The sequence below is a fragment of the Monomorium pharaonis genome, chromosome 3, assembly GCF_013373865.1.
Source record: "Monomorium pharaonis isolate MP-MQ-018 chromosome 3, ASM1337386v2, whole genome shotgun sequence".
Taxonomy (NCBI): domain Eukaryota; kingdom Metazoa; phylum Arthropoda; class Insecta; order Hymenoptera; family Formicidae; genus Monomorium; species Monomorium pharaonis.
Genome location: NC_050469.1, coordinates 16,364,739 through 16,384,934, shown reverse-complemented (window position 1 = coordinate 16,384,934; position 20,196 = coordinate 16,364,739). Strand labels below are relative to the sequence as shown.

Here is a 20,196-nt window from a genome sequence, read left to right as displayed (position 1 = left end):
TTGATATATGTACCAAACGATTGCCAAAAATCGCCTAAAATTTCTGTACAAATAACAAAATAACCTTTTTAAAAAAATTGTTTTGTTACAAATACAAAATAATTTTAATTTGGCACTATAAATGTGTAAAATTTTAACAAAATTGTTTTTTTCAAAAAGATGTTCTATCTACAAAAGAAATGATATGAAGAAAATGCGCCAACTATAAAAATAAATGTTTATACAAATTAGAACATCTACTTTTTATTATTATTCTTTGGCTGGCATTTATAGTTTGGTTTTTTATTAAGCCCATATGAGATTAGAGATTGATATTGGGATTGAATTGAAATGTAATCAATCAGGTACAAAACCAATATTCTTTAACTTTGTTTTAATTAGTCAAATTTCAATTCAATCCCAATCTCAATTTTTAGTCTAATATGGCTTTTTTTAAATATTATCTTAAGTTTGTCTTTAGATACATTTATTAAAAACGAAGTATTTAACGAATTTAAGATTTTAAATATAAGATCAATATCAAACTATAAATTTTCTTTAAATATAAGATCCTATCAAACTATAAATATCAGCCTTTTATATTAAATTATTGACTGCTGTGCGCCGATACGAGGCTGCTGCGCGCCTGTAAAAAACAACTGTCAGGAAGCATATCAGCAAGAAATAAAGAGGATAATATTGAGCTAGCAAATAAGTATTTTAATACAAATCACAAATATTACAAATAAATATTTTAATACAAATAAATATTTTACAACAAAAACTTGGCGCTGCTAAACCAAATAATTTGCCAGCTCTTTTCCTTTTTCTTTTGTGCGTGCATTTGATTGTGTGTGTGTGTGTGTGTGTGTGTGTGTGTGTGTGTGTGTGTGTGTGTGTGTGTGTGTGTGTGTGTGTGTGTGTGTGTGTGTGTGTGTGTGTGTGTGTGTGTGTGTGTGTGTGTGTGTGTGTGTGTGTGTGTTAGTATATAACTTAGTTTATAAGTCTCTTACGTACGTATATCCAAATATGTGTGTTTCTCTCTTTCTCTCTTATGCGTGCGTTATGTTATTTTCGATTGTATGAAAAATTGTAATTTTACGTAGTTATTGTTTTAGTAAGTTAGATTAGTTTATAAGTCTTTTATGCGTGCGTACGTTCGAATATGTGTCTCTCTCTCTTTCTCTTATGCGTGCGTGTGTTATTCGATTGTAAGAAACATTGTATTTTACGTAGTTATTATTTAGTATATAGTATATAAATTAGATTGTAAGAAAGTGATTTTGTATTAAAGCAAATTATTCGGTTTAGCAGCGCCAAGTTTTTGTTGTAAAATATTTATTTGTATTAAAATACTTATTTGCAATATTTATTTGTAATATTTGTGATTTGTATTAAAATACTTATTTGCCAGCTCAATATTATCCTCTTTATTTCTTGCTGATATGCTTCCTGACAATTGTTTTTTACAGGCGCGCAGCAGCCTCGTATCGGCGCACAGCAGTCAATAATTTAATATAAAAGGCTGATATTTATAGTTTGATATGATTTTATATTTAAAGAAAATTTATAGTTTGATATTGATCTTATATTTAAAATCTTAAGTTCGTTAAATACTTTCGTTTTTAATAAAATTGTATCTAAAGACAAACTTAAGATAATATTTAAAAAAAGCCATATCAGACTAAAAATTGAGATTGGGATTGAATTGAAATTTGACTAATTAAAACAAAGTTAAAGAATATTGATTTTGTACCTGATTGATTACATTTCAATTCAATCCCAATATCAATCTCTAATCTCATATGGGCTTAATAAAAAACCAAACTGTCAGCCAAAGAATAATAATAAAAAGTAGATGTTCTAGTTTGTATAAACATTTATTTTTATAGTTGGCGCATTTTCTTCATATCATTTCTTTTGTAGATAGAACATCTTTTTGAAAAAAACATTTTTGTTAAAATTTTACACATTTATAGTGCCAAATTAAAATTATTTTGTATTTGTAACAAAACAATTTTTTTAAAAAGGTTATTTTGTTATTTGTACAGTATAATATACTTTAATCTTACAACTAAGTGTGTATACGCGGCATTCACTCGGTCGCATTCACACCTTATAAAATATTGGTCGCTCTTAACGCGGTTTTACAAGAATATATAAAATATATAAATTTCACACGGGATTAATAATGTATCAACGATTATATGATTATATACGCGCGGTTCGCGGCTCTGCCGGTCGCGTTACATTGCGCTTAGCTTAATATTAATATTTCACACTTCTTCGTAGTGTGAGACGCTCTGGGACGCTCGCGGCATCTCCTCGTCTTCATGTTGGTCGGTGATCGACGGCGGCTCGTAGACCATGATTTTTACAGTACTCGAGTCCGTCGTTTGCGTCGGCGTTGTCGTTGGCACTCCCGTCGGCGTTGACGGTCGGCTCGTCGGTGTCGGGACGCATCTCGGTGTTGCTCTCGGTGGTTCAGCTCGGCCGGTCAGCTGATCGCTCGTCTCGGCTTCTCGGGCTGTTGTCGTCACGTTGTCCATCCTCGTGATGGCTACGGCGAGGCTGCGGATCGGCGCAGCGCCGGATACTGCTGGCGGCTGCAAGGGCAGTCTCGATCCTTTAGGCTCTTGAAGACGAGTGGCCACCAAACATTATCGAAAGCACCCGAGATATCAAAAAGCAACGCCACAGTACACCGATTCTCTGACGCAGACATTTTATCACGTAATTCCTTAATTGCGTCTACTGTGGATCTTCCCGGCATGAAACCAAATTGCCGGGAAGATATCCTACCTGATGCCAGAGATGTTTCGAGGAGGCGTACTTTGAGAAGCTTGTCAAAGAGCTTTCCAACTACCGAGAGAAGACATATAGGCCTGTAGGATTTGGGATCTTTCTCATCTTTGTCATCCCCTTTAAGGAGGACTATCAATTGTCCCTCCTTCCAGACCGAGGGGAAGACGCATTGCATGCACGCATTAAATAACTTTGCGAATTGATTGGGAATAGTCCTTACCGCTACTTTAAGAACATCAACTTCTATGAGGTCGAGGCCCGGTGCTCTTCTGTTCTGAAAAGACTTAGCTAGCTCGACTATCTCTTCTTCCATAAATCGAGGGGCATCTTCTGTATCTGGTGCTGCTTGCACTTCGCGCCTGATTTGTTGTTGGACCGGTGTGTCCTCCTCCGATCGGTCTTCCGGCATATGTGCATCTAGCAGGCAGGTGGCGGTCTCATCAATTGTGCACGTGGAGAACTCCCCCTTTCTAAGTGTGCTCAGAACTTTCTCCACTTTTAACTTATCCGCCTGCTGACGGTACACAAGACCTCAGGGTTTTTCATTGCCATGCGACGTGACAAACCTTCGCCAGTTTTCCCTCTTTATCTTTTTGATCAACTTATTATATGACCGTAAAGAGGAGCGGTATTCTTGCAGCAGTCGACTATCAGGTATTCTCTGTTTCTGGAGTCTTTTCCGTAGATGGGCCACAGTCTTCTTTCTGACACTCAGCTCTCTTGTCCACCAGGGATTCGACCTCCGGAATTTCCTTTTCCGCAGCATAGACGCTTTACACGCTTCGATAATAATTTCAGATAGTGTACGTGCCATGGTTTCTACATCTGCTTTGGAAGAAGGGCTTAGAAATTCGAGGTTCGTTCTTGCGAGGCTAACTAAACTCTCTGAGAATCCTTCCCAGTTTGCTCTATTAGTGTCAAACCTCGCTTCGCTGCTGATACAAGTCCTTGCTGCGGCCTTCGGAACATTCAATCTAATATCAATCGCGCTGTGATCGCTCGTTGTCCAATCACTCCTCACCTTCCAGTCCCTGACGAACTGACGTATAGAAGGCGACGCTAAGGTTACGTCAATAAAGGATGAACCTCTTGTCGATCTATAGGTGGGTCCCTGCTTTGTGTCATTGACTACTTGCATTCCGAAGGCTCCAATAAGGCCCTCGAGTTGCTCCCCTTGTTTATCAGGCCTTTGAGGACCCCATAATGGGGAACGTGCGTTTGAATCAACCGCCACTAATCTCCTTCCTCTAAGTGCTTTAAGTACGTTTTCGAAATGCCTAAGGTAAACCCCAATCTCATCCCTATACTGAAAATAGTGTGACACTACATAAAAGGAAAAACCCGGGGCGGATATCTCTGCACAGACGCAATGAGTAGTGCCCAACTGTGAAACGAACAACATCTGAAACTGGAAGTTGCATACCGCTACCATAGTCATCGGGCGTTGAGAACGTATGGCGACAACACTCATTCTCGTTCCCAGTCCATAGAACGTGTGACTCACACCTTTTCTGACGTATGGTTCCTGCAGAAGCAGGACATCAAGTCGTTTTCGGCAACCAGCTGGCGCACTTCATCTGTAACAGCAATAGATCTTCTCATATTGCAACACTCTGACCTCCGCTACTTCGGAACAACCAGAAGTCGACGGGATGGAAGGCGTAGGCATTGGATCTGACGTCGTCACCCTTGGAGGTACTGGAGCGGCACGTGACCTTGGTGGGGGAGTTCTTAGGAGGGGGAACAATTCGCTGCTCCCCGTTGCCCTTCTAATATTGATAGTTTCATCACACCTTCTGAGAAGGACTCTTAAGCTGCGAGAACACGCAACGGGTGTCACGTTTAACAACTGCAGCAAGTTATCAGTTCCTATGCTCGTATCTCGGTCCAGTGTGTCCGACATTGTTAATGTGGAAGGAAGACCCTCTACTTTTTCGTTAAGGCTCACTTGACTCTCTTTGCTCTTCACCAAATGTCTCACTGCCCAATCGCACCTGCTCACCAGGACCCTTACAGCCGGGAGCTTGGCCACCGACAGTTCTTCGAGGCAAATGCCCCCTGATTGGCTGGCAGCTCTTGGCAGTGCCCCCACGCGGTCTTCAGAGCCGTGATCCTGCTCGGGGCTTGTCTGGGGGGGGCTCCCTCGGGCGATGGCTCCTTCCTCGGCTCCCTGCGCGGGCGGCTGGGCGAGCACATAGTGTGGCTCTCGATGGCGTCTGGGGACTTGATGTTATTCTTTTGATGATTGCCTGAGTGGGCACATTGTGGAGGAGCTAGTACCTCAACGCTACTAGTGAGCGTTCTATCTGCACTGTTACTATCTCTCCTATTCTCAACTCCACTTTTCCTATATCTCTTATACTTCAGCCTCCTTTCTTTTTTTCCCCTATTTTTGATCCCACTTCTATGAACCCTCACCCTGTCTGCGGATGCTGCCATCACTTTCCTATCCGCCGAGCTCGCTACTATCTTCGTCTTACTTATTTTATTAAAATTAAATGTTTTACCCATATACGAAATTCTTAATAAGTGGAAGAAAGGGTCGAATGACAGAGCCACCTTGTGTCATCAAGCCTGGATACTCCGGGGGGGCGGCAGGTGCCCCGGAGGGATCGTTGGCGACCACTTAAATTAACGTCTCAGTGGCCATACAGATTCTCGGCACGATGCCTTACACCTTAACCTTAAGACGATTCTTTCTCTCTCTTTCTCTCTCTCTTTCTCTCTCTCTTATCTCCTGCTTGGTTGGACGAGCGGCGTAACATTGAGAGAGAGAGAGGCCCACCGCGCCGTAGTTGTGGCGTGCCCGGGGGGCATGGAATCGGTTGCTGAAGGATCGCCGGCGGGGCTCTTCGTCGCCGTCGCAGGAGCGGCGTCTCTCTCTCCCCCTCCCTCTCTCATTCTCTTGAAAGAGACTAACTCTCCTAAACAAACGCCGTGGTGCGGGCTCGTGCGCTGGCCTGGGAGGGTTGGGTGGGTCCAGCCTCCGGCGCTCGCCACCACCCCCCCCCCTCGGTGGCGGAGCGCTCTCCTGGAGCCTGCACTCTTGGAATTCCCTGTTACCCGCGAATCGTCACGACAGTCCTGGTCTGCAGGAAACAACGTATCACATCAGTACTAGGAGCACAGCAGCAGGGACACACTCTCTTTCTCTTTCTCGCCCCACAGTTTCCCACGACCCGAGTGCTGCACCTAATTTGTGCGCTTACCCGCCCGAGAAATTGAAGTAGGAGCAGGCTTCCAACGCAATCCACTATCAGCGTTGTGAGGGCCATCCCGAGTTAGTCACGGATGAGGCCACAAAACTCTCCCAACGGTGCAGCAGCGGTCCGTCCCTAATCCAATTGCAATGCATATGACATTAACACTACGACACTAACACTAAAAACTCAACATCACTAACACTGACACTCTTCACACAAAACCTACACCAAAACAAGTACCAAATAAGGTCAGAGTGTGCGTCCGGGCGGAACGCAGATGAGTGGGCCTCCCCGAGGTTCCCCGTGGGCACCCGGGGCACAGCCGAGCTGCGCCCCGTGCGGCTAAACTGCTCATCCCTGTGACTCGCCCACAGGCACTGCTGGGTTTTTCCATCGCTCTTCTCGGGGTGGGTGTGTTCTCGCGAAGGTAGTAAAGGGTTATTACGGGCATATGCTCTTCTGGGCGAGGTGGCACCACAGAGCAACCCTCCGGGTTGCCAGTGTTACAATAACTGTCCCTATCTACTATCTAGCGAAACCACTGCCAAGGGAACGGGCGGAGGTGTGCCCCGAGGGCTTCGTGCCCCGGCGGTCACGGTGTTCTAGAGCCAAGCGTGTCAGAGTGGCGTGAGGCCTCGGCCGATCGCCGTTAATACTCCCGCGTGATCCGATTCGAGGACACTGCCAGGCGGGGAGTTTGACTGGGGCGGTACATCTGTCAAAGAATAACGCAGGTGTCCTAAGGCCAGCTCAGCGAGGACAGAAACCTCACGTAGAGCAAAAGGGCAAAAGCTGGCTTGATCTCGATGTTTAGTACGCATAGAGACTGCGAAAGCACGGCCTATCGATCCTTTTGGCTTGAAGAGTTTTCAGCAAGAGATGTCAGAAAAGTTATCACAGGGATAACTGGCTTGTGGCGGCCAAGCGTTCATAGCGACGTCGCTTTTTGATCCTTCGATATCGGCTCTTCCTATCATTGCGAAACAGAATTCGCCAAGCGTCGGTTTGTTCACCCGCCAACAGGGAACGTGAGCTGGGTTTAGACCTTCGTGAGACAGGTTAGTTTTATCCTACTGATGACTCGTCATTGCGATAGTAATCCTGCTCAGTACGAGAGGAACCGCAGGTTCGGACATTTGGTTCACGCACTCGGTCGAGCGGCCGGTGGTGCGAAGCTACCATCCGTGGGATTATGCCTGAACGCCTCTAAGGCCGTATCCTCTCTAGTCAAAGGTGGCAATGATATCTCTAGGAGTCTCGTGAGTCGAAAGGCTCAAAACAATGTGACACTACTAGGCGGCCGGTCCCTTTGCGGACCGGTCGTAGCACGAGCCCGGTTTGCCGTACGGCGCCATCGTCCGTCGTTGGGATCTCACCGCTACGACGGCGCGGCGTCTAACGGTCGAACATGAGTTTCGCGAGTTCGATGTCGAGACTCGGAATCGTCTGTAGACGACTTAGGTACCTGGCGGGGTGTTGTACTCGGTAGAGCAGTTACCACGCTGCGATCTGTTGAGACTCAGCCCTCGGCTTGGGGATTCGTCTTGTCGGTTGGACGAGACCCCGCGTACGTACGTACGTGCGTATGGTATACGGCGAAAGCAACACGCGACGGGGGACTTTGGCCCGCGTACGTACGTACGTACGTATGGTATACGGCGAAAGCAACACGCGACGGGGAACTTTGGCCCCGCGTGCGTGCGTACGTACGTGCGTATGGTATACGGCGAAAGCAACACGCGACGGGGGACTTTGGCCCCACGTACGTACGTGCGTATGGTATACGGCGAAAGCAACACGCGACGGGGGACTTTGGCCCCGCGTACGTACGTGCGTATGGTATACGGCGAAAGCAACACGCGACGAGGGACTTTGGCCCGCGTACGTACGTACGTACGTACGTACGTGCGTGCGTGCGTGCGTGCGTGCGTGCGTATGGTATACGGCGAAAGCAACACGCGACGGGGGACTTAGCCGTCGGAGATAACGATTGGAACCCACCCGACTGTTCCTCGAGCGTACGCGCAATGTAATCGAAACGAAGATTAAACGAGATATCGCAATTTGTGCGTGCAAACGTAACGACGTAAGGGAAAAGACAGTCTAAATGTAAATATAAATGTGCATAACGGTGAGTGCGAACAAGGCGCCCGCGGGCGCGTGCAAATATGTATATGCGTATATATACATAGTTTAGTACAGAGTTCTAAATAATGCATTACTTTTTGTAATGCATTACGGTTTCATTAAAAAATATTTTTTTAATAACTAATGCGAAGATCCTTAATTACGCATTACTTTCTTAATAAGGAGTGCGATTTTTTTCATTACGCATTACTTTTTTAATAATTAATGCGATTTTTATTCATTACGCATTACTTTTGAAATAAGTAATGCGATTTTTTTCATTACGCATTACCTTTTTAATAAATAATGCGATTTTTTTCATTACACATTACCTTTTTTAATAAGTATAATGCGACTTATTTCATTATGCATTACTTTCTTAATAATTAATAAGTAAAGAAACAATTATTTATTAAAAAAATAATAAGTAATGCATTATTTTTTAATTTGCATTTTCATTACCCTGGTTTAGTATATGTAAGTTTGTGTATAAGTGAAAACTGTAAAAAATTCGAGTGCATCTCGTTTTACATTCATTGAAAATAATTCTCCTAAATATTGTCGAACATCATGTGTATTCAAATTACGCATTCCATATTCATATCGATGCATTAACATACGTAAAACATTTGATTTGTCACAATTTGTCACATTAGACAATTGCTTTCTAATAGCACATAAATGCAATAGACATTGTATAACTGCATTAGCGTAACATAATACATTATCTGTATTTTGAAAATCACGTAAAATCCAAGTAGTATTTATTTGTAATGTTTGATTTTGACTATTCTCCTGAACACAAGCGATTACTATCGACAATATCCATGGAATATCTTTCACTTTGCAGTGACGTTCTTTTGAAATAGGAATAGTTTCCACCTCTGGTTTGTACTTATATCTTAGCCGATTATATTCATCAATAGCTTTTCTATCAGCTGTTACTGAAGAAGGATCAAAGTTAATTAGATGCAACCCTTTCAAAAACGTTACTCGTGACAATGCAACGTAAATTTGACCGCAATTAAATATAGAGTTGCCTACATCCATAACAGCACTTTGTAAGCTCAATCCTTGATATTTATGAATGGTTATTCCATAACTCACACACAGTGGAAATTGTTTTCTGATAACGAATGCATTATCCACCACTTCAAATTTGACGCTCACCCTTTCAATCAAATATTCTGATCCTGAAGGTAAAAGAAGGTTGATTTTTTTTACATAATCGGTAGACGTATCTTGTACAACTAAAACTACTGTAGCTATTGTATCATTTACAAGACCCAAAGTAGCATCAATATTACGCCTTATCATAACTTTTGCTCCAATTTTAATTACAATTTCTTTTGAAAGTCCAGCAGTTTTAGAATTATCATCATCATTATTCGATAATACTCTTAATACTTTTTTTTTTACATACGAATTACAGTTGATTGTATCTTCGGCAATTAATAATATTTCTTTCGAAGCAATGCGATTTAACATAGCTGTATTAAGAACTTCACACATATCACGAGTAGGTAATAAACAAACAGTGTCTGATGGCAAATTGTCCATAAAATCACATATTTCTTTTAATCTAGATTCCAAAGAATTACCTTTAAAAGATATTTTTCTACTTTCAAGATTGGCACAATCAGACCTTGTCAATGAACCAATACGAATTCTCGACAACAATTGTCGATAAGTATCATCCTCTTGCTGACGCATATTAATCGTCAATTCATCATAATGAAATAATGTAGTCCACAAATTAACGGTAATTAAAGAACCAACACATGTCTTAATTTTGTCATTAGATAATTGCACAAAAACAGGATCCTCACGTACGGGAGGTAATTGAAGCAAATCGCCAAATAAAAGAATGTTTTCGACCAAACCAACCCTCTTCAACATCATTAGTATCAAATATTTCACTTAATCGAAGATGTATATACATTAAAGTCAAATTTGATATCATTGACACTTCATCATTCACAAAAAGAACAACATCTTTGAGCTCTGCGCGTAAAACTTTCAAAACATGATTAGACAATGGTTTATACTTTGAAGTCTGACCGTGTTCAACAGGTAATTGGAGCAATCTGTGAACTGTCAAACCATCAATATTAAACGCTGCTATACCAGTAGGTGCCGCTAGAGCAGTGTCTTTGTTAAGATTTTGTTTTATCCAACATTTAATTGTTTTAATTAAGAAACTTTTTCCAGTTTCACCTTCTCCACTAACATATAATCGTAATATTGAATTGTCCGACTTTACAGTATTAATAACTCTATCAAATACTCTTTTTTGATCCAAATTTAATTTCGCTATCATTTCAGAAACATCAATTTTCTTTATTTTATCACCAAAATCTCTAAAATCTTGCATCGCTTCACCTGCTTCTATATTTTGAATACCTTTTGGATTATCACGATCATCTTGAGACACATTTTTTTGTAATTTTTCATCTTCTTGTCGAATTAACTCTTTTGCATTTTCAAATGCTTTTTGCAATTCTTGTACCTTTTCGTGTTATTGCCGTGCTTCCGTAAGATGTAATTTTTCTTTTTCAAATGCTTGTGCGTAAGTATCACAACCATCTCTAACTTCTTCTAAATTTCGCCATGGTTTAAACATAAGCAATAAGGAAAAGAAATAATCTTCCGGCCGTTTCAACATTGTACTTATAGTGATTAATAAGACACGCGCGTTGTCGACGTTTAAGATAATGACTATTATTTATTTTATAATATTCAATATTGTTACTTCGTGGTTCGATCGTCGTGATATCATACCATTGTACGAATTCATAAAGAGATACTCCAATTCTGCGGTCTATTTAGATAATAATCATCTATTACAGATGGACAAAATATATCTGTAGATTCACCATCAAGAGTTTCAATTTCTTTACGACTTTTTAATTTCCTCTGTCGTATGCGATTAACGTTTAACCATTTAATAGTTGTATTGCGATCAGTCCCATATAAAGCGATACTTAACAATGTATCAGCAGCTTCAAGAGCAAATAAACAATGGAACAAATTTGGAACAAATAAAATCTATCATTGCTCGAAATTTATTATCAAGAAATCTCGACGTTGACACAGGATCTTTAGCAACAAGTTCACTGATACTCAACGAAAAGTTTTGCCATCCATTAACTTCACGAATATAATCACCTAAATTGTCCCATAACCATTCACTAGGACTTAACGTTATAAACCATGTTGCATGTTCCATAATGTCGGGTCATACAATCTAAATCATTTCTTGGTTGACGCCAATGTTGCTCAGTATTTCGAAATGAAGAAAATATAGTATTTAAATTGGATTCCAACGCATCTTTAGACATAGCATCTAAGTATTCTGCAGCCGTGTAACGACTTCGTGGATCAGTTATATTCATTTTATGATAAATTCCACGACTTAACTGACGAATATTCGCTTTATTTAACAAATAGAATAAATATTGTTGATTTAATCTAAATCGTGGATGCCTAGACGTTAAACAACATTTAATAAATTCATGCTCTTGAAGTTTGACCGGTATTTTTTCATTACATTGTCCATTCGAACCGAATGGATATAAATCTGGAAAACACATCAAATCCAAATTCTTTTCGCGATTATCCAAAGATGAATCTTGAATTTTTAACATTTGATACAAGGCAGTCGCAGTTTTATTTTCTTTTTTTTCATACAATGGATATATAGTATATTGCTCGTAGTAACTGTCACTTTCATCTTTTTGAGTTAACATAGCCTCACGCTGATGCAATGTAACTTCCACGTGATCTGTTATCTCTTGCATTTATAAATCTGAATTATTTAACGGTTTACATTCTTCATTAAATAAAATTTCTGTATCATTTTTTGTTTCTTGAATATAAAATTCTGCATTATTAAAATTTCCTAAATTTAATTCATTATGAGTATTGGGCAGTACAATACCAGAATATAAGAAATTATTAATTCTCAACCATTTTAAAGCTTCATATATTTTTTTAAGATCCACTAAATCTTCCCAGATAATTTTTGATTTGGTTGGAATATTTTTTACCAAAATACATAGTTCATGATTTAAATTTATTGGATCAGTTTTATAACATAATTTATCAAAAGTCTCTTGTAAAGGAAGTGGTAAATGAAAAGTTGTACCTTTAACTTTCTGTATCTTTTGTCTCTGAGGAATTTTTTAATTAAAAACTGTCCCCATTTTAACTATAGTTTGAAAAGCTTTAGCTCTCATAATTTATCAAAAGTCTCTTGTAAAGGAAGTGGTAAATGAAAAGTTGTACCTTTAACTTTCTGTATCTTTTGTCTCTGAGGAATTTTTTTATTAAAAACTGTTCCCATTTTAACTATAGTTTGAAAAGCTTTAGCTCTCTGTATAAGCATTTTCTCAAATTGATTAAGAGACGATATTACCTCCGGTACATCATTAGCAAAGAGATTATCCAAAATGTAATAAGCAGGCACAACAAACCGCTACGAAATTTTTTATCACAATAATGACATATATATTGCGGATTAATATTTTGTTGCTCTACGTATGCCATTAAATCTTTCCAAATTGGATTTTTTCTATGTGTCTGAAGTTTGGTAATTTTAGAAACATTTTTTTTATAACAAAGTCTTTCACATGACGCACAAATATACCGCGGTGTGTCCAACGAACGTTTTTTCAAAGCTATAAACGCATTATGATATTTAGAAATAATATCATCATCACTCAAAATTGCGTCAGTTTGCCGATGTTTGTACATATCTGCTTTCTCTTGTACTGAAGTTATAATTTGTTTTAATTTATCAACCCCACCAGAAGTTAACGCTTCATCCAGCTCTAACATTTTTTTATAAAAGCTGTAAAGTTGATAAAGCAAACGTCTAATATTTCTTACTTTTGGGAAATGAGGTGATAATAATTGCATTGGAATAAACATAGCTTTACAAAGATTTAAATCAATATAACAACTATGTGCATGACCTTTCTTAGCATTACCTAATTTCTTATCAAAAATTGTCACGGTGCATTCATAAATTTTTTGCATTAATTCCGGTACGTTTCTCAAAGTACATTTATTTATAGCTTGTAAGAATTTTTGATATCGATCAATTAGAAACGGATTCTTAACTTTACATAAAATACTGCACGACCACGATTTTTTTGCTCGTGCTTTTATCAAAGGTAACACATTAACAATTTGTTCTCTTGTATTTAATATTAAAGGTTCACTTATATTGACTTCGGATGAAGTTATATTATGATATATGGAATCAGTGAAATAATTCTCAGACGAAGCTGTATGTCGAGATACACCACACAATGCATTTAATTTATCATCAATTGTAGAATATTCTGCAGCAACAGTCAAACATGTTTCTGATTTATTTTTAAGCAGAGTTAACTTATTACAAATGTTACGGATATAATTGTCTCTAATATTGAAACACCAGCGTACAATTTGTTCTGCTTTCAATCGTTCTTTTATATAATTTTTACTACAATCTGTAATTTTTTGTTTTTCTAATATATTTTTAACAAATGTGTCAAAAAACCCACGAATTTTTAAAAAATTTGTAGATCGAAATTTTGCATATTTTTTATTAATATTTTTCGCATAATTGCAATTTTTTTCTGCAAGTATGGATTCAGATTTTCTTTTCTGATAAAATCGCTTATTGTAAAGCCACTTACGATCAAAATATAATTGTTTTTGTCTTTCTCGTTCACGCTCAGAATTGATAAAATAACGTATTCGTTTTTGTGCATGTTGTTTTTCTAAAGTCTTTTTGTAATAACATCGTTTTTTAATACGATTATTTTCTAAATCTCGTTTATAACGTTCTATTTTTTTAGCGCGATTATTTTGTAAGTCTTGTTTGTATAGTTATACCTGTTTAGCGCGATTATTTTCTAAATTTTGTTTATAACGTTCTAATTTTTTAGCGCGATTATTTTGTATGTCTCGTTTATAACGTTCTATTTTTTTAGCGCGATTATTTTGTAAGTCTCGTTTGTATCGTTGTAGCTGTTTAACACGATTATTTTGTAAGTCTCGTTTGTATCGTTGTAGCTGTTTAGCGCGATTATTTTGTAAGTCTCGTTTGTTTCGTTGTAGCTGTTTAGCGCGATTATTTTGTAAGTCTCGTTTGTATCGTTGTAGCTGTTTAGCGCGATTATTTTGTAAGTCTCGTTTGTATCGTTGTAGCTGTTTAGCGCGATTATTTTCTAAATTTTGTTTATATTGACGTCGTTTTTTAGTACGATTATTTTCTAAATTCTGTTGATATCGTTTTCGTTTTTTAGCACGATTACTTTCTAAATCCTGTTGATATCGTTTTCATTTTTTAGCACGATTACTCGCTAAATCCTGTTTATATCGGAACCGCTTTTTAACACGATAACTTTCTATTTTTTCATTATAATGCATTTGATTGTTACTATATTTATTGTTTTCTTGCTGATATTGTTTATTTTCATTAATATGCCTTAATTCAGAATTTTCATTATATTTTGAATATTTATTTTTATTTTCTGCATTTGTATTTTGAACGTTGATTTTTTTTGCTTGTTACCACTACATATATCATTATCAATAACATTATTAATCTCATTAATATTTTCAACATATAATTCATTTCTTAACCCTTTATTAACTTTTTCAACATACATATTATTTATTGTTAATTGTACCCATTTTTTGGGTGAACTTTGCGTTTTTATTAAAAAATTATTATTTAATTTTTCCTTACTTTGCTGAGAATTATAATTTTCTTGAAATTGATTTAAATTAATACTACTGTTAATGGATAAATCTAAAGGAAAGTGCTCAATTTTATTGAATTCAAACATTTGTATTAAATGCGAACGCATTAAGCTAACGTCGTATCTTACATTTTCGGGTTTAATTTTAAAAAATAGCGAAACAGCAAATGCTATTGCAAAAACACCACAATCGTGTGAATTTGGTTGTTGTTGCACAAAAGGAAACTTTACAGGATACTTAATAAAATCATACGTTGGAAATAATTTGTCCAAAAATTGTTTCTGACAATCACTTAACATTTCTGAATTAAAAGAATCATAAATGCATATACTCTTTGTATCATAATAACAACATGTCCAATGTAGTCCCAATCTTGTAACAGGTAATATCTGTATATGCTTTTTATTGATCGATACCGGTTGCACTCTATATATTGTTTGTACTCGCCATGTTCCAACAGGTTTATAAGCTGAATACTTTTCTAAAAGATAATTAAAATGATCCATATGTAAATCATTTAACCATTCATTTTGAGCAATAATACTTTTCTGTTCTGACGACAGCGTCATTTCTCGTTGACATTTCTCTTTATTAACATGTTTAACTCCAAAATTGTTTTTATTTTGCAGATGATTATTAGGAAAATTATTTTCTATATCTTTACTTATGTCGTAAATTTTTACGTTATTTTTATCTTTATTATTACAATCGATATTTTCTACACACAACTCATTTTGAGACTTATTAAACTGCTTAATATTTTTTGATATTGATATGCTTGATAATTCTTTTTTAATTTGCTGAGAATTGCAAATTTTTTGTTTATTTAATTCTTGTGACTGAATTTTTTTACTTTGACGTTTTGTACGTAAACGAAATGCTTCAGCCTCTTTTGCTCTTATTATTGCTAATAGAAACACTGTCTGAGGCACACCATACAATAGATCTTGTGGAAAGTGCTCAATCTTATTAAACTGAAAAAGATCTAATAAATGCGAGCGCATTTTACTAACATCGTATCTTACTTTTTCGAGTTTAATGTTAAATAATAAGGAAGTGGCAAAAGCTATTGCAAAAACACCACAATCGCTACAGTTTGGTTGTTGTTGCACAGTAGGAAATATTATAGGCTTTTTATCAAAAGGATAAAATGGAAATAATCGTCTCAAAACTTGTTCATGACGTTTGTGCAACTTCTTTTTATTAGACGAATCGAAAATATATATGTCTTTTTTATCATAGTAACTGCACACCCAATGTCCATTTGTATTCAATAGCTCATGTAACTTAGATAAATGTAATGAACTAGGTTCATAAATATCAAAATTAAAATCAGAACTATGTAAAATCTGTATATGTTTTTCATTTTCTGATATAGACGGTATTGTATCAGGAATGTAAGTTTGCAACGTACTAACGGGTTTATAACTTGAATTACTTTTTAAAAGATGATTAAAATGCTCCATGTGTATATCTTCTAACCATCCACCTTGAACAATAATATTTTCTTCTTCTAACGAAAGCATTACTTGTTTTGTTTTTACAGACATTTTTACGTAAAAAACAGACAATTTTGTATTAGCGCACAACAGCCGTATTTATGTAGGCGCACAGCAGCCTTTTTTTATAAGCGCAGAGCAGCCTTTTGTTATTAGCGCACAGCAGCCGTTTTTTATAAGCGCACAGCAGCCTTTTTTTATTAGCGCACAGCAGCCGTTTTTTATGAGCGCACAGCAGCCTCTTATAATGTAAAAAAATAAAGTATAAATATAAAAAATAAAGAAAAAAAAGAAAAAAAAAGAAAAAAAGTGTAAAGAAGTAGACAGTAAGAAAAAAAAGTAAAGTAGTAGATAGTAAAGAGTAAAAAAAAGAAAAAAGTTTTATCTCTCTTTTCTGAACTAGTAAATAATAAGTGTTTATGTGACTAAAAAACACGTAAAAGAATAATACAATTATTACATATAAAGCTTCGTCTATAATAGCGGCCGTAGTAGTAAAGTTGTAAGGTCATTGCAACATAAAAGTTTAAAGGCAATTCAACAATTGCGTAAATGTAGCTGTAAACATAAAGTAAAAAAAACAACTAATCATAGTTGATTATTCTTCACTAAATAAATAATTATTTGTCACTAAATAAATAACATTGTGTGATTAGTCAGTTTTTTACATTTACAACAACTATTTACGTTTACGCAATTGTAGAATAGCCTTTATACTCATTGGCTGTCGCAGATAGTAAAGTCGTTACAACGACTTTACTACCTTATCACTACGTTATTGTGATTATTGAAGACAAGGCTTAATAGAATTTCAAAAGTCTGACCCTCTGAGGGCCTTAACAGAATGGCTAACTTACAATCTTAAGACATGTTTTATGATTTATAAGCTTTATGTCTTGAAACACAATAACTGTCTTGTGTCTTAATGGCAATATTTTTGTTTCTTTTTGTCGTCTTCGATATTGCCATTAAGCACAAGACACAAAACAGTTTTTGTGCGTTGCTTCAAGACAAGGCTTAAGCCATAAAACATGTCTTAAGATTATAAGTCAGTCATTCTACTAAGGCCCTAAAGCGTAGTCTACAATAAAGACTTAAGCTTTAAGCCATAAGAAATTGACCAATCACAGTCGATTTTTATAAAAATATTCAATTGTAATTAGTCAATTTCTTACGACTTAAAACTTAATTCTTCATTGTAGACTGCGCCTAAAACTCAGAAACAACTTTAAAACATGATAAGCTTAAGAGTGTAAGTTAACCATTAGCAGAATGATTAACTTACACTTTTAAGACATATTTTATGATTTAAGTCTTATGTCTTGAAGCAACGTACAATAACTGTTTTGTGTCTTGTGTCTTAATGGCAATATTTTTGTTTCTTTTTGTCGTCTTCAATATTGCCATTAAGACACAAGACAATTATTGTGCTTTGATTCGAGACAAGGCTTAAATATGTGAACTTGACTTTGAATAACATTGACTGAAAATCACATCAAAATCAAATCCATTTTTCCCCATAATATCCTACCTACAACTTTCATCTAAAATATTTTTTCGTATTTAAAGCCGTTTCCGAGATAAGTCAATAAAGACGCTCTGTTTAAAAATAAAAATTTTAATATTTTTCTAGTTTATTTCAATTATGATAATGTTTAGATAGAAGCAAACAAAACTTGAGATTGAGAACACAGTACTTATATAAATACATAAAGATACTCATATAAATAAAGAATAAACATAACCGTGTTTCACTCTTATTAATGCCTATTTGCTAATTTTGTAAAATTCCGAGAGTCTCCTTTGAAAATAATTACACATTTATTTTGATACTTACTAAAATATTATTCTCAATGTTTTCTTCTCACCTTTGATTTAATGATAATCAAATTAAAATGACAATTTGTATCAATAACTTGAAGCATTGAAGACAAACCACAGCCATAAACAATCCATTAACAATGAAGACACCATCCAAACGGGCATAAAATTTCTAAAGCTGCATTTGCAAACATTACCCGAGTGCCCTCCCACTATCTACACCCGAGTGTCAAGAGGCACGGTAGTGCCTCGCGCCAATTTTATATAGTAATGTGACCCACATTATTCAAAAGTTTGTGCCCGAGCCCTTAAAGTAAAAAAGATGGCGGCAAACGAAGATACGCTGTAAGTATTACGTGAGAGTATTCTCGTGAAAGTAATAATATTTATTAAGAAATATACTAAAATTAATTTAATTTCAGCATGATGGACGCAGATGATGACGAGATCATTAACCATGCAGCTTCTCAGATTGAGAAGCTGCAAATGGAGGTTACGAGTAAGTCAACCCCGCCGCCGCCGCCGCCGCCGACGACGACGACGACGACGACGACGACGTTGGCTTCCTTACAATCACCGCCAACAACATCGGCTGCCCCCTCAACGCCGCACAGTGGATCGAAATAAGGAAATATATGGACATTGAGCCAAAAATAAAAATTTTAATTTAACAATTTTATCTACTCGAATGTGTTGTAGAGTACTCTTAATGCATGATTTAAAAGCAGGAAGTATAAATTAATGAGTAGTATAGATGTTATAAGTATACAAATTCCCAAATTTCTGTGATAAATAAAATTCGTAAAGTAGAAACCGTCTACTTGTGTTCGCTGTATTCTCTATAAGGGATTATTTATCCTTGTCTATTGTATAATCCCAAAATTTTATGGTTCTTTTCGAATGTTTTTATCATTTTTGTTGCCAGATTTCATTATTCTTTACGCATTTACCTCTATGATGAATCAAAACGAAATTTTAACTTAATTCATACATGTTTATTGAGTGATTAAAAAAAAAGTCCGTACTTGTCCAAAATGTTCTGTATGGGGTTTTGAAGATACTTCTGTATAATAAAAATTCGCATAGGTTTTAGCTGCAATCTCATGCGATCTTTTCTCCTGTACATCATTTTTTCTCATAAGATTTCATAATGCTCTTTCTGAAAAATTTGATAAAATTAATTAGGTTATATTATTGTTGCGCACATGTGCGTTGTATTTTATCTCGCATCTTCTTTTGTAAGATTTCATAAAACTTTCCTTGCAATATTTGCTTAAATCAGTCTTGGCATCTTGGTATCTCGAAGAATGCCGAGACGCTTCAGCGCGCTCGGCCAGTTGAGCGCATGTGCGATCGTGTCGCGACAGTTACTAGTCATATCCTCCCCACGCGACTGCGACTGTGTGCTCTTTTGTTCGCGTATTTATTTCTCCGCATACTGTTGTTTAGTATACGTTTAGCGTACGCGAATTGCTTGTAGAAATTCGAGCAAATTGTTATTGTCATCCTTTTCGCATTTTATTTCAACTCTTTTAATTATTCTATAAAAGAATAATGGAGTTCATAACATATTCCGAATTATTTTCAATTCTACGAAAATCCGATCAAGGTCTAAACGATCATATGACTTTGTTACAAAAAATTATAACGGAAAAAAATTTCAATTTTAAAGCAAATGCAGAGGAAGTGATGAGGGAACCGATCAGATTGTTTACTTTAAAAGTATATAAAAAATGGTGCAAATCATCGCGTAATTACAAGCATTTCATGAAAACCAACGCTGGCTGGTTAGAAAATAGATTTTGTATCCCAGAGGAGGCATTAGAGACTACACGTATGAACTGTGACGAGCCTTCGACTTCAACTGCACAAAGTTTGAAACCATTTTCTGAACTCAGTTATCGACAAGAAAACAGACGTACTGAAGCACTACGAGTAGACAATACTTCAGAGGAGTTAGCATTCGCCACGAAATTGAGCATGCAAGCTGCGGGTAACAAAGA

The 20,196-nt window shown here is 36.7% G+C and overlaps 1 protein-coding gene and 1 pseudogene across 1 annotated transcript; both read right to left on the bottom strand.

Moving 5' to 3' along the window:
* Positions 1-3,316: 3,316 nt before the first annotated feature.
* Positions 3,317-4,687, bottom strand: LOC118644950. The gene is made up of 2 exons (XM_036284927.1): positions 4,403-4,687; positions 3,317-4,309 (listed from the first exon to the last, which is right to left on the bottom strand). Exons 1-2 carry the CDS (start codon positions 4,685-4,687, stop codon positions 3,317-3,319), a joined length of 1,278 nt encoding a protein of 425 aa, XP_036140820.1.
* A 1,883-nt stretch (positions 4,688-6,570) lies between these two features.
* LOC118644853 lies at positions 6,571-6,979 on the bottom strand (annotated as a pseudogene).
* Between the last annotated feature and the right edge of the window lie 13,217 nt (positions 6,980-20,196).